Below are 13,787 nucleotides of genomic sequence, written 5' to 3' on the forward strand. Positions count from 1 at the left end.
CACAGACTCTCCAGCTTATTTTCATGGAATTTTCTTTCTAGCGCCTAGCTCATCAAATGTCTGTGTTACCAATGAATTTACCCACCATGCCTGTGAATCGCAAGCCCCCACCACATAGCTGTCTCGTTCAGTGTCTGGTGAAAATGCTTTTGTTTCCACTATGGTGAATAAATCTGAGAAAGAGAAAACACATTTGCTTCTACTTGTGGCCCAAAAAGATTTTTTTTTTCTACTCTAAGAAAACAAACTTCTAAGAGGCCAATCCTAGATATTCCTTCACATACTTGCATTCAGAATTTCGCATTTTCTGACAGCATTCCTCTAGAGCTTTAGCTTTGATTAAATATTTACACTATAATGAGCACATCACCCTTCCAGTTAACTTGCAACTGCCAGAGGAGATGTACAAGACAGGAAAGAAAATACACAGTCCCGAGTTTTCAATTGTTTGAGAACCCAAGCATCTCTCCAAGTTTTTGTTTTGTTGTGATTTTGACCATTTGCTGTTTGTTTATTTTCTGTTTTTCTTATAAGACCCTTGCTAGCTCATCTCGTGAAGACTTCTAATGACTCTTGTCTATACACTAAGCTTGGCCAGATGGTTCACTTTGAACAGGGGACACTGGCAAATATGGGATAAACAGAAGCTTAAGGATCCCTTACAGGTCGGAGTTTTTTCTCAGCATTCCTGGGAGCAGTTTTCCCTCTCTGAAGAAGCCCAGGTTAGCTGATTAGAAGCAAAAGTATGAGAAGATCAACGGCCCCGGAAGAGCTTCAGGCAACACTCAGTCACTGGATCAAAGACTGCCATTTTGGGATGGATGGAGAGGAGGCTGGAGGAAAGGTTCAGAAAAACCTTTCCAAAACCCAGACCCACAAAATTCTAAATAAATATAATGTGGCTGTTGTGTGAATCCACTAATGTTTGGAATGGTTCACTACACAGAAAAGACAAGCTAACTTAAAATGGAAATGACAATTAAAGACATTAAGATTTAAAATAAGGCATAAATATATACGTATACATCTGTAGCTGTTGCATATAATTTAATATATCAAGTCAGTTAGGAAGAAAGAATAGTTATCTAAAATACCTTCTACATTTTCATCAGTTTACAGAACCTCTTCTAGGATTAGATTGTTGTTAGGCAAATATGAAGCCTGATTCCTCTGATCAAGTGATGGAAGATGATGGACCATCACTATGTGACTAAGCTCAGGTTCTTGCTTTTGCTCTTGGCCAGAGCTCAGTGCTCTATCCGTCATTGTGTAGATGGGAAGTCAGCTCTAATTTCTAATTTTCTCCATGTTTCTAAAATATGGGGGTCTTTCCCAGAGTTCCCTGTTTCTACATGCACTAATGTGCAATTTCCCCCTTCTTTACTTCCTTGTTCCCAGAAAAACACATTAAAATAGATCAGTTCTCTGAAGATATAGATTTTAGATCCTGCTTTCTGAAGTGCCAAGTGCTACACATCCACAGAGGGAACTTTGTGTGTGATTCAGAGGAAGAAAATGTGGTACTCCAGAGCTCAGAAACTAGTCATAATATTTAATAAAATATAAACTGCCAATAAATAAAACCACATAAAAGTGTCCTTTGTATATTTTCTTTAAGCAGAAATAACCCACAGAAGGTGAAATCTAAAAACTAACAGAAAGAAAGAGTATGATAGGAAACTGGATAAAAACCACTCACTATCATAAAGTGTGACAATCATTTGTCATGTGTCCACAATCTGTTGGTATTTCCCTGGTCCCAGTGGGACCCCTGGAGGAAAAATGTACAGTGAGAGAGGAAGTCAAGCTCTTTGCCTAACAGTGCCTGATATAATTGCACTGTCCATAAAGATGTTTGCATTTGCCTTTCAGGAATGTTTTCCTAACTAGCAAGACAGTTAACCATCTGAAGGCTGGCATCTCCTAGAGTGAATATGAATTAACATAGGGTGTACTCTGAGTGCTAAGGGAGCAAGTTATTTTCCGTCTAAAAAAATTCAATAACAGAGTCTATAAAGCAATCAATTTAAATATATTATTTAGTTCTCATTAATTGGATACATGTATCATTAACACATTAAACGCATTCTTTCAGTGGATAGCAGACTATTGAATTCCTAGAATAAACACTAAAAAATAAAGTATTTTGATTAGTAGAGAGCAAGTGTTTACCGATGATTTGTATGTCCTTGCTGCCAATCATCCCCAGCCTTCTTGCACCTGTGCTATACCCCTTGATCATTTCAGAACAGGTGAGAGCAAACAGAGGGACTGAGTCATTTCCAGGTGAAAACACTCAAGGTCGGGGATCTGCCAATTCTTTGTCAGGTTACCAACAGCACTGCGTGGTGCGATTCCAAGGACTGTGAGTGACTATTCAGAGTGCTGGAATCATCAAACTCATGTAGAAAATAAGTCATCACGATTTTATTTTATTTTATGCTATTTAGTTTTAAAGGTTAATGTTCTATTACAACATGACATGACCTATCCTGACCTGTACAGACAACTAACCTTTTATTAGACCAGATGAGGAGAGCTTAATATAAACACAGGAAGTATTTCACCATTTACCCACATTATTTAAAACAAACTGTGTTTTTAAAACAAACAGAAAAATATTACCATCAGAAAGCATCCCTTATTGAAACTCAGTAAAGGCACCTTTCATTCAAATGTCATTTGCTTTTTTTTTAATTTTGTAATTTTGCTGAACAAAAGTTTAATTATTAAATAGTACAGACTTCTAATTGGTATTTGCAAATCATAAATCCAGATAATTTAAAAATGGTAAGAAAAAAAAAAAGATTGCTAAGCCATAGCAGTATAAAAGGTCACGCAGCGATGATGCCCACTTTACCTGTCTTTCGGTGAGATCTAGATTCACTGCTATCTCATATCTTCTCAGTCTGGTCAAATAATTATGATGGGCAAATTCTGCCTCGAGTTCTCTGATTTGCTCCTTGGTAAAAGCTGTTCTTTCCTTTCTAGGTTTGCTGTTCACTTCTGACTTGTAATTTCCCTCCTGGGAATCTGGGAGGAAGTGAAAGAAGATTGGTGTTAATATGGTCAGGCAGATATGTGGGATCACACCATCCACAGTTACGGAATAATACTTCTCCACGTGCTTTGCTAGACAGGGAGTCATAGTGAGCAAAGACAGTAAGACTGCTCACACGGACACAGGGTGAGATAGGTTTTTCTTCTCTCTCTCTCTCTCTCTCTCTCTCTCTCTCTCTCTCTCTCTCGGTTTTCTGGTAGCTCATAACTTAATTGTTCGTTATACATCTATAAAATAAACACAATTTTTTAGCTTCTAAAAACGGTACTGTGGTAATACAATAAACCAAACCGTCATCAAAAAACAATTGTAGAAATAAAATGTTGTCTTGCTACATGTACATAAGGTTTAAGTATAAGTGAATATGGAATCCTCAAAGAAGTAATAATTGTGTATATGATTATTTTACCAAACAAATTACTTAGTGACTGGGTCTAAAATCCAAGGCCATGGGTCCAGAGATTAAAAACCCTAAGGGGTTCAGTGATTAACAGTGATTTTTACTCTTAAAGGGAACCTAAGTTCCTTTTCCAGTATTCACATCAAATGGCTCAAAACCATCTGTCACTCCAGCTCTAGGGGATCAGATAACCTCCTCAGGCCTCTATGGGCACCTGCCCACATGTACACACACACAGATATAAAGAAAAATGGTTAAATAAATAAATAAACAAACAAGCAGCCAAAGCTCAGACAAGCATATAAAAAGTATCGAAGAGTTGACTGTCACTTGTATTTTCATTTTAGTTCCTTGATTAAGACAGCTACAGTTTTCTCTTATGGCACATACTGGTTAGCCCAACATGGGATGTATGAACAAAAGTGTGCCCCTATGACTTACATGCAGTTTTCTCTTATGGCACATACTGGTTAGCCCAACATGGGATGTATGAACAAAAGTGTGCCCCTATGACTTACATGCAGTTTTCTCTTATGGCACATACTGGTTAGCCCAACATGGGATGTATGAACAAAAGTGTGCCCCTATGACTTCCAGGCAGGAAGTTTTAATTATCTACTGTCCATGTAGCGCAGCAGCCACATATACCAAACATCAATTCTCCACATCAAATCTTTAACACCATGTAAAATTACAACAGTAAGTTGGAACATAGCAATCCACATTTCTATTCAGGAATTAATACAGCACAATGCAGAATATTTTATTTATTTTTTTTAATATTCCTGAGACGTAGACTTGAAGGTGTTTTCTGTAAACTAAAAAACAGAATGTGCACAATATAGGAAAGCTAATCTGCATTCATCACGTAGACACGGATAACAGCCATATCCAACTCTAGAAGGCCATGTCACACTTATCCTCGGTGAAATATCAACATCATCAATAGAAGGTCATGCAAATCTTCTTCTGAAAATCATTACTGGTTTGTACTTGATGTTTATCACGTATACATTATTTGTGATATACTATCTAGTACAAGGAGCTCTCCCATGAGCCTAGGTAAAAGTGTCACAGAAATAATAATGAATAATTGAAAATATAAACACAGTATCTTAATTACTCTTTAATTACATAAATATAATACAATACGATTGACAAATTATCTCTTCATCCACAGTTGCTTTGTATCCAGTGATGATTGTTGATATCAAGAAATAATAAATGAGTTTTTTTTTTATTATTCTTTCCTTTTCCATAAACCTAAAGGAAATCTATCTGGTATAAGGAGGGCACTGCAAAATGGAAACCCACTAAACAGGAAATTTTCAGGCAAGCAATTTTGGGTTGAATCTTACCCACATCTAAGCTGGTCAAATGTAATTTTCTCACAGCAGCAGCACTAGCAATGGTTTCTTACCTACATCTTGGCACATTGGCTATTCCTTTCATGTTAATATGTCACACAGGAGGTTTCCTTGGCTGGTCATCATTTATAATCATATTTCCAAGATGTCACTTAATTTCCATATTGACTGGGATCCCCACCCTGGCCGGTGAAGGTCAGTTTTCCCATCCAGGTCAAAGAATGTTTTGTGATATTCAGCCTGATTATACCTTAGGATACCACTGGAACTAGATGAGTTTATAATATGTGGCAGCTCACAGGTAGGCATGTTTACATGATGCCTACATACCTGGCTCAAAGTAGAGCCCAGAGTTCATCACACTGTTTTTAAGGTACATGTTTGACATCACCCACATTATTGCAGCATTGAGCTGTTCTGGGTGTGAATAAAATTTCCCAGTGATCACTTTTTTTGTCCTATGGGCCATTCTGCAGATATTAAATTCAAGTCCCAGCATGGAATATTCAGCTTCAAGTCCTTCCCAGGACCATCCATGTTCACATGAATCAAGAGTTTCGCCAGCGGGCAGCCACTCTCACTGAGATATTGGCTTGTGGGTATTTGTAGGAAACAATGGTCTTTTCCCTTCAGCTAAACAGCTTTGGAAGCCGATGGCAAAGCAGCAAGTTTTTCTCCTGAGTTCAGTTTGAGTGAGTTGTGGTTCATGTAGTTCAGTCTGAGTGACTCACGGTTCACCCATTTCCATAAGTAAGCATGAATGAACAAATTCACATTGAGAGAAACCTATTAACCAGTATTTATTTTTCTTTCTTTGACATCGATCTCCTCTAGCTTTTGAAACAGTCCAGAGTATTTCATAAATACATCACATACACACAAAACTTGTGATGGGCTCATACACACAATCATTATGACAAGAAATATTCAGCAGCAGGTTTATATAGCCAGTAACTGCATTTCAGCAAAAATCTAGCTATAATTCAGTATTTCAATCTAAAAACAATTTATGGAATGACTGAATACCAGAGCAAAATTGCAAAATAGAGAAGTCCGTTGAACAAAATGAAGTGAGCTAGCATACTTATATTTTCAAAAATCACAGACGTTATCATTGAGTTGAAGCTAACACAAAGGGCAGCTATGTGCTTCTTGGAGAGAAATAGCAATGGAGTTAGGAAACACCATTGTTCCTTTATCCACTGCACACTTTCGTGGTGGGACATATGATTCTGCTGTTCAATTAACCCACAATGTTTCTAATCTTCATTTTAAAAAATGATCTTTAGAATTTTACCTTTTGTGCTTGCATTTCCTGTAATCTTGAATTTAAATTATTTCTTTATGCGTTCATGTTATCACTTGCTAACCCCAATTCCCCTATTATTGTCTCACTGCCTATTCTTTGCTGGAAATGGGTAGGACGTTTGAATGAGGCATTTGGCAAATTTCACATCAGCCTCCATATGTTTCACAGCTGTTTCAACCAAGGCAAACCTCTGTCTTCTCCAGCCTCCCATATCCTCTGCCAAGTGGTGGTGTTGAGGGGAAATCTGGAAACTGCCTTCTTTTCTTCTCTACCACCATAAACACAACCTCAGCATTTCCAGAATAGATCCCAGTGTAGAATATTACAACTGTTGTTTTTCATTTCAGATACCTTTATGTACCAGAGGATGCACCTTAGCATTCTTGTTGCATTGAGGGTATATTGTCTTATGTCTTCAGGTACTTTGGAAGGACCAGATCCATAACCTTTGGTTCCTGGGACTTTGCTAATTGAAGAAGTCTGCACTATGTCTGTGAGGGACTGAAACTGCCCTCCAAGGATCATTTCTGTCTAGTGTTTAAACTGTTCCACGTGTGATATTTCATTTCCCTTAGTACAAAAGGAACACAAAAGACAATGATTTTTTTTAAAGACAAGTGATATAAAGGAGTAATATGCTCATGCCTGGTACAGAATGCTTTTTAATAAATAAGATAATGCTTTTTAATAAGATAAATAATAAAATATGGTGGGTATAGAACCTATAATTTAGCTATGTCTATAAAATACTGAAATGGAATTATTTCATTTTAGAACGACAAGTAATTCCAATTTCCAGAAATATTTCAACATCAATTCATCTATTCTCATACCCAAAAGAAAATAGTTAATTAATCCAAGTTCAAATATGTTTCTCTAGGGATCTGGAAGACAGAAACAGAGGGAAGTTGCAAAAAGTAACATTGCAGACTTGTTCTTAAACAACACAAATTTAATACATGATACAAATTAAATAAATAAATTAGGTATGAAACTTTTGAAAACAAGCAATTCAAAATTTGTATCAGAAAAATCCATGCTCCTAAGTCCTGATGCTTCATATATGGCTGGTTTCCCAAGGCAGGCAATGGCCCGCTGTGGCCCCTGACTGCATTCCTGGAATACACTGGGAAGCATTATAATTTATTTATTCTTGCTTCCTCCTGTCCCCTTTGAAGTTTTAAGATGGCAGTTAATGGAATTTTGGCGAATTTGAGTAAAATAATTGTTGCATCATTCCATTGCTTGTTGCTTTTGTGCAACTATCAATATATGGACTCAGTTTTCTTTACTGACCGTTCTTAGTAAAACTCCTTGAATTTACGTAATGAGGGATAAGCAAGAATTTCAATTTTGATCATTGCCAATCACTATGTAGTACTTCCTGATTGGAGGAAAACAACTCAATGGTTCTTTTTCCATGGCAAAAACACAAAGTGAAAAATCCACAAAGAAGTAGATACATTGACAAAATTTAACTTTATTCAAAATATTGTTCATTCTAAATACAATGAATACAAAGTATTTTAGTAAAACAACAACAAAAAAGGTCAAAAGCCTAAAGACACAAAATGTTTATGTAAATCCTTTACTGAAGTTTGACACAGATTTGATTTTGACTCTTCTCATTACAGATTTCCAGTTACTTAATTCAATATTCACACTAGCATACATTTTCTGGGTAAGATGTTATGCAATTGCCACAAGCTGGAGGCTAGTCTGATCTCAAGAATGAGATTCTGTTTAAATAAAACCAAACTACAAACAAACAATCAAATCAACTCTGGTTACAAGCTGACATGATGGTATAAACGTGTAATCCTAGGACTCAGGCATTAAGACAGAGGATGAAATAATACAAAGAAAAAGCTGATAGAAAAGAGAAAAGGTGGAAGGGTGAGAAAGCGAAGAAAGGGGGAAGGGAAGACTGATAGCAGATACTTGGAATTGTATTTATGCCCCTTGCTGCATTTTGTATAGGAAACACCAACTACAAAATATCTACACATATATACAACACTTGTGGTTGGGTTGTACCAAAGGCAAAGAACTCTATTTTGTGGGCCACACAATCCCCAATAAAGAAATTCTAGACATAAAACATTCCATTGCATTCTCCTTCACCATATTAGTTTAAAGAAGCACCTCTTTTATGGATTCTGATCTAGCTCTTCTTGCTCTTTTTCAAATTTTACAGTATCCCACCTTTCTAGGGATGCTCTCTTTTATCCACTAGAATGTGAATGTGATGCCAACCATTACCTACCATATTAAGACGTTGGAGGTAAATCCAGTTAGCGCTCTTCTTTGCTTGTTCATTTCAAAGGAAGAAGAAACATTCACTAATTCTGCAAGAGCACTCAGTGCTCTGCCCATGCCCTCCATTCACATCCTATCCGGCTTTACATCAGCCAGTTGATGGAGTTGCATGGTATTGTCGAATCTTGCAGGAGACAGGGACAGAAGGAAGCTATTTTCACAAGTTAAGGACTGTAAGTAACTTGGTAATGGCTAGAATATTGTGACCTTTTTGATTCGCAGCTCTCAACAGAGTGAAAGAAATGTAGCTTTTTTAGGACATAAGACAACATATGAACATGCAGTGCAGTTCTAGAAAGTTTGTCCCAGTTCTTTGAGTAACTTGGTAAATCCCTTGTATGTGTGGGAGACAGGCCAGAGTTGCTTTCATAAGTACCAGTCAGTCGATGTCATCTCCACGTAGCTTGTGTTTACTTCATGTCTCCAAGTCTCTGTTTTGTCCTTTCTTCATAGTGACTTTATTATATTCTTACAGTACTAGCAAAGTCGAGCCTTCCATTTTTTCTTTATGTCTGCTTTGCTTCTTCTCTAGACTGTAGGAAATGAATCATATGGAATTTCCTTATGAGTCTGTTTCCGGCGCTATAGACTGGATTCTGAAACTGCTGGATTTTCTTCCCCATGCTTTATTTATGGAGAATGACATGCTCTGATTAGTTTACCTGAACTTCAGTTTCAAATCAAAGAAAGCATTAATCATTACTTCTGTATATTGGTTCTCAAACGGTCTTCTGCACAACTCCCATAATCAATTGAAACAGTGATAAATAATTATGTATGATGTGTATCTGTAATGACATATTTAAGCATGTTCAGATATAAAAGTGCCTGATAATATGTCAATAGTGTAAAGTTTAAACCTAAAAGAATGAGGAGTATGATCAAAACACATCATATGCTTATGAGAATGGAAGAATGAAACCATTGTGTATAATAAAAATGTCAAAAATAAAAGACAACTAATTTATATCTACAGAGTTGGATATTATACCACAGGAAAGAATAAATTACACAAAGCTAGTATTTTTAAAACCTCAGTACCATTGTCATTTTGAGATAGAAAATTATTGTCAGATTAAAGTCCACTGAAACAAACAAATTCAAAATAAAGAGCTCCTTGACAGGCTGTCTTGGGCATTGCAGTGTTTCTAAGGAGGCCTAATCCACGACTCACTTTACACTCAGGAAACCTCTCCCCTTAGTGCAGCCAAATAAATTATAAGATTTTCAGTTACAAAATAAATTTTATGTAAACAACAAATACAATTCTAGTATATCACACGTAGTGAGTAGAACATACTTATATAAAAATATTGTTTATTGATTCGAAAATATTTTAATTGGCTACACCTGGAAATCTAATTGAGACATCTGAAAAGGTTTCTAGGTATTGCTAATAGACACTAAGAAGAAAATCACTCTCAGTTGAGAGCCGCTGTGTGTAAGTCATATCTGAGGCAGAATATCAATGATTTGACATTGTACAATGGTCTTTAGATGTGACCAATGCAATTTATAAATGTGAGAAACTCATGTGTAAACAACATCATTTTTGTTGTGTGATTGTATCAGGTGTCCTGCCAATTAGTGACAGTTGTTAGCAGACAAAATTACTCAAGAAGAGGCAATTGTCAAAGCTAACTTATATAACCAGATGAGTGCATCTAATTACTTGGGAGAGCAGAAATTCTGTGCCACTTTGCTGGGTTATTCCTTTAGTGGTGTGATAGTGTCAGTAGATTTCCCTAGACATCATTATGTTCCTACCCTACGTAAAGGTACACCATAACTAACCTTAAATCAACTATTTGATGACATATTTTAATTAACTAATACTGTTTGAACTAATAAGCATTAATTTGATATAGAATTTATAAAATTGGCCGGGCGGTGGTGGCACACGCCTTTAATCCCAGCACTCGGGAGGCAGAGGCAGGCGGATCTCTGTGAGTTCGAGGCCAGCCTAGTCTCCAAAGCCAGTTCCAGGAAAGGCGCAAAGCTACACAGAGAAACCGTGTCTCAAAAAAACAAAACAAAACAAAAACAAAAACAAAAACAAAAAAAGAATTTATAAATTATCTCTTCTATGTTCTGTGTTTAAAGTGATAAAATGTCCTTTGCATATATTTTATGGCTTCCAGTCTTGTGATTTTATGGTATTCTGTGTGTGAAAACCTGTGTGTCTCTATACCTGTGTGTGTTTCCTGTGCTTTTCTTTGGGTCCTTTTCTTCTATTTGTTTTCTCTTATCCTGGTTTGTTTGTTTTATTTGATCTTAATTCATTCTATAATTATTATAGCTTTGAGATGCCTGTTTGTATTCTTATGAGAGAAGGGAAAGAAGATGAGAATTGAGGTTAGTGGGGAAATAGGATCTGGAAAGATTTGGGGGAGGGGAAACTATAATCATAATAAAAATCTATTTTCAATAAAAAAGAAAGAAAATGGGCCTCAAGGTATGACTGAAGGGCTCATTAGACACCACCCACAATCACACAGTGTTTCTACGTCTCTGGTGTCATTCAGTTTTAATATCAACACAAATTTCTCCCTAAATATGCTTCACACATTGGTCATATTAACACAGATTGGGTAATGACACTAGTAAACTATGTTACTAAATATAACAAACTGTTCAAACAAATTCACGATCCTCCAAGATGCCAACTTCCTAGGTATTAAAATGTAAGCACAGTCTCTGATGCACACCTGCTATCTGCCCACTATTCCCTTCGTCCTCAGCTGACACAGAACTGAAGAAATTTGTGAATCATTTGCAACAGGGACTGCACTTTGGAATCATTTAATAGTCATGAGTAGTCAATAGCTATGATCAGTGAAGGACTGATAATGAATTAAAGCTGTAGTAATTGAAAGCCATACATTTAATAGATTCAGAAGCTAAAACACATTGTTAAGGGAGGAAAATTCATTTTTAAACTAAAACTCAACACAAACATGTAGGAAGTCTAGGAATCATACAATGACTAATAGTGTTTGCTTTGGTCTGTAGAACAGATAAGCCACAACAGGATCCGTGTGCTTTTCCCAGCTAGTCTGGAAGTGAATCTGAAGAGTGAGCTAGGATTTTCTAATGGAACCACTGAGGTGACGACGCTTTACAAGGCCCAATGGGATTAACGCATGAATTTTTGTTTCCTCTGAATATTTTGCAGGAAATTTGATGACTCTAATACAAATCTGTTATATACAAGAAACTGGAGATTGTGTGTGTGTGTGTGTGTGTGTGTGTGTGTGTGTGTGTGATTATTCTTTTTGAAATTCTAGTGAAAACTATTTAGATTTAGGAAGACATTAAGTTATACAAAATGTTTAACTAACACTCTTTCATAAATTTCTAATAAATCAAATGAAATATTTATTACACATTTACAAGCCTACACTACAAATATGAACTTTTTAAAAAAAATAAAATTTGTATATAATTTTGTTCATAAGTATGAGTTGGGAAGTAAATCACTTAGATATTTTAGATCATATTGAAAAATAATAACCAAGGATTTATATATTGATTTTGCTTTGAAGTCATAGTACCAAAGTCAAATTATATAAAACATAAATGGTACAGGAAAGTAACAAGGTAAACATTACTTTTTTTTTTAAGATTTATTTATTTATTATGTATACAGAAGAGGGTGCCAGATCTCATTGCAGATGGTTGTGAGCCACCATGTGGGTGCTGGGAATTGAACTCGGGACCTCTGGAAGAGCATTCAGTGCTCTTAACCTCTGAGCCATCTCTCCAGCCCTAAACATTACTTTTAATTGCAAGCAACCTGAGGGTCTGATTCTGGCAGCCAACACTGTCTTTGTTTGCCTGTTGCTGGTAGCATGGAATTCTCTGTGATCAATTTCTGAAGCACAACTGTACTAATCAAAGGGAATCAATCTTTGGGAGACTTAGCTGCATCATAACCTCTGATACCATGTGTCAAAGGATTCTCTAAATTATGAAGTCTAAACATTTAAAACTTACATTAACGGAATACTTTTAAATTCCACAAATAGAAGTCTATTAAAGTTGACTGAGTATAGTTGTTTTCTAAAAAAAAAAAAAAAAATTACTTTGACAGTGAGCCTACCCTTTAGCAGCTGAACCATCTTCACAAGACTTGCACAAGTTCAAGCCAGATAGCATTCCAGCAGCAGTGAGAGGAGGAAGTGGACAAGAGATCCCACCCCTAGCCAGAAGCTATCAGCAACTGGTACCCTCAGGCAAAGGGAAAATCAGTTTTCTCCAATGGAGAGTGACTGTTTATATAGACACCATTCCAGGGCAGGCCCTATGCCCAGCATGCCCAGGAAGAGTTGCCAACACAAAATGAATTCAGTGGTATTTTGGGGACATTTTTGTTTCATTTTGCTTTGTTTTGGCATGTTCTTTGTTGTTGATGGTGGTGGTTTCTCTTTGTTTGTTTGTTTGTTTGTCTTATTGGTCTTTTGCTTGTTTGAAGGGAAAATATAATCAAAATATATTGCATAAAAATGTTTAACAAAATATAATTGGGAGCTAATGGTGCAGGTCATAGGCAGAATATTTGTACATTTATAAGCCCAGAGGTTTGATCTGCAGTGCTATATATAAACTTGGATTTGATTAAAATGTGGCCAATTAGGCTTAAAGAAGTACAGAATTTGAAAAATAATTTTTAAAAAATTGCAAAACACAAAATCCAACAAGTTCAATTTGATGTGCATTTTATAATTTCTTATAAACTATAAAAAGTATATATATGAATTAAAATGATTTGTTCTGTCTTGGAATATACAAACTTAATAATTATTGCTAAAGTTTGAGTTCTTTTGACACAAAGTCTCACTATGGATTGCATGTTGATCTTGACCTTGTTTTATAGCCTAAAATTGTCTTGAAGTCTGTATCCTCCTGCCTCAACGGCCTTACAAAGAATGGGTAGGGAACAGTGAAGCTTTCATCAGTTTAGCACGTGCATTCATACATTTATATATGTGTGTGTACATATGTATGTGTGTGTTATTCTAGAATAATAATGATATTGAAATGTTACAGACTAATTTTATTATCTCATTTCTCCTTTCTTTTTCTTTCTTTTCTTTTCTTTTTTTCTTTTTCTTTTTCTTTTTTTTTTTTTGAGGCAGAGTTTCCCTGTGTGACAGTCCTGGCTGTCCTGGAATTCACTTTGTATATCAGGCTGGCCACAAACTCAATGAGATCTGCCTGCCTCTGACTCCCAAGTGCTTGGATTAAAGGCATGCACCACCACCACCCAGCCTTTATTATCTCATTTCATGGGCAAAAGAATGTAATGATAATAATGAAGCTTTGCAGTTT

The 13,787-nt window shown here is 36.1% G+C and overlaps 1 protein-coding gene across 1 annotated transcript in view; it reads right to left on the bottom strand.

The window, feature by feature from the left end:
- Meox2 (mesenchyme homeobox 2) overlaps nt 1-13,787 on the bottom strand; it is a 58,519-nt gene that overhangs the window by 10,453 nt on the left and 34,279 nt on the right. The window contains exon 2 of the mRNA XM_006983947.4: nt 2,861-3,033. Coding sequence (XP_006984009.1) covers nt 2,861-3,033 — 173 coding nt within the window. The remainder of the gene's footprint in view (nt 1-2,860; nt 3,034-13,787) is intronic.

The sequence above is a fragment of the Peromyscus maniculatus genome, chromosome 14, assembly GCF_049852395.1.
Source record: "Peromyscus maniculatus bairdii isolate BWxNUB_F1_BW_parent chromosome 14, HU_Pman_BW_mat_3.1, whole genome shotgun sequence".
Classification (NCBI taxonomy): Eukaryota; Metazoa; Chordata; class Mammalia; order Rodentia; family Cricetidae; genus Peromyscus; species Peromyscus maniculatus.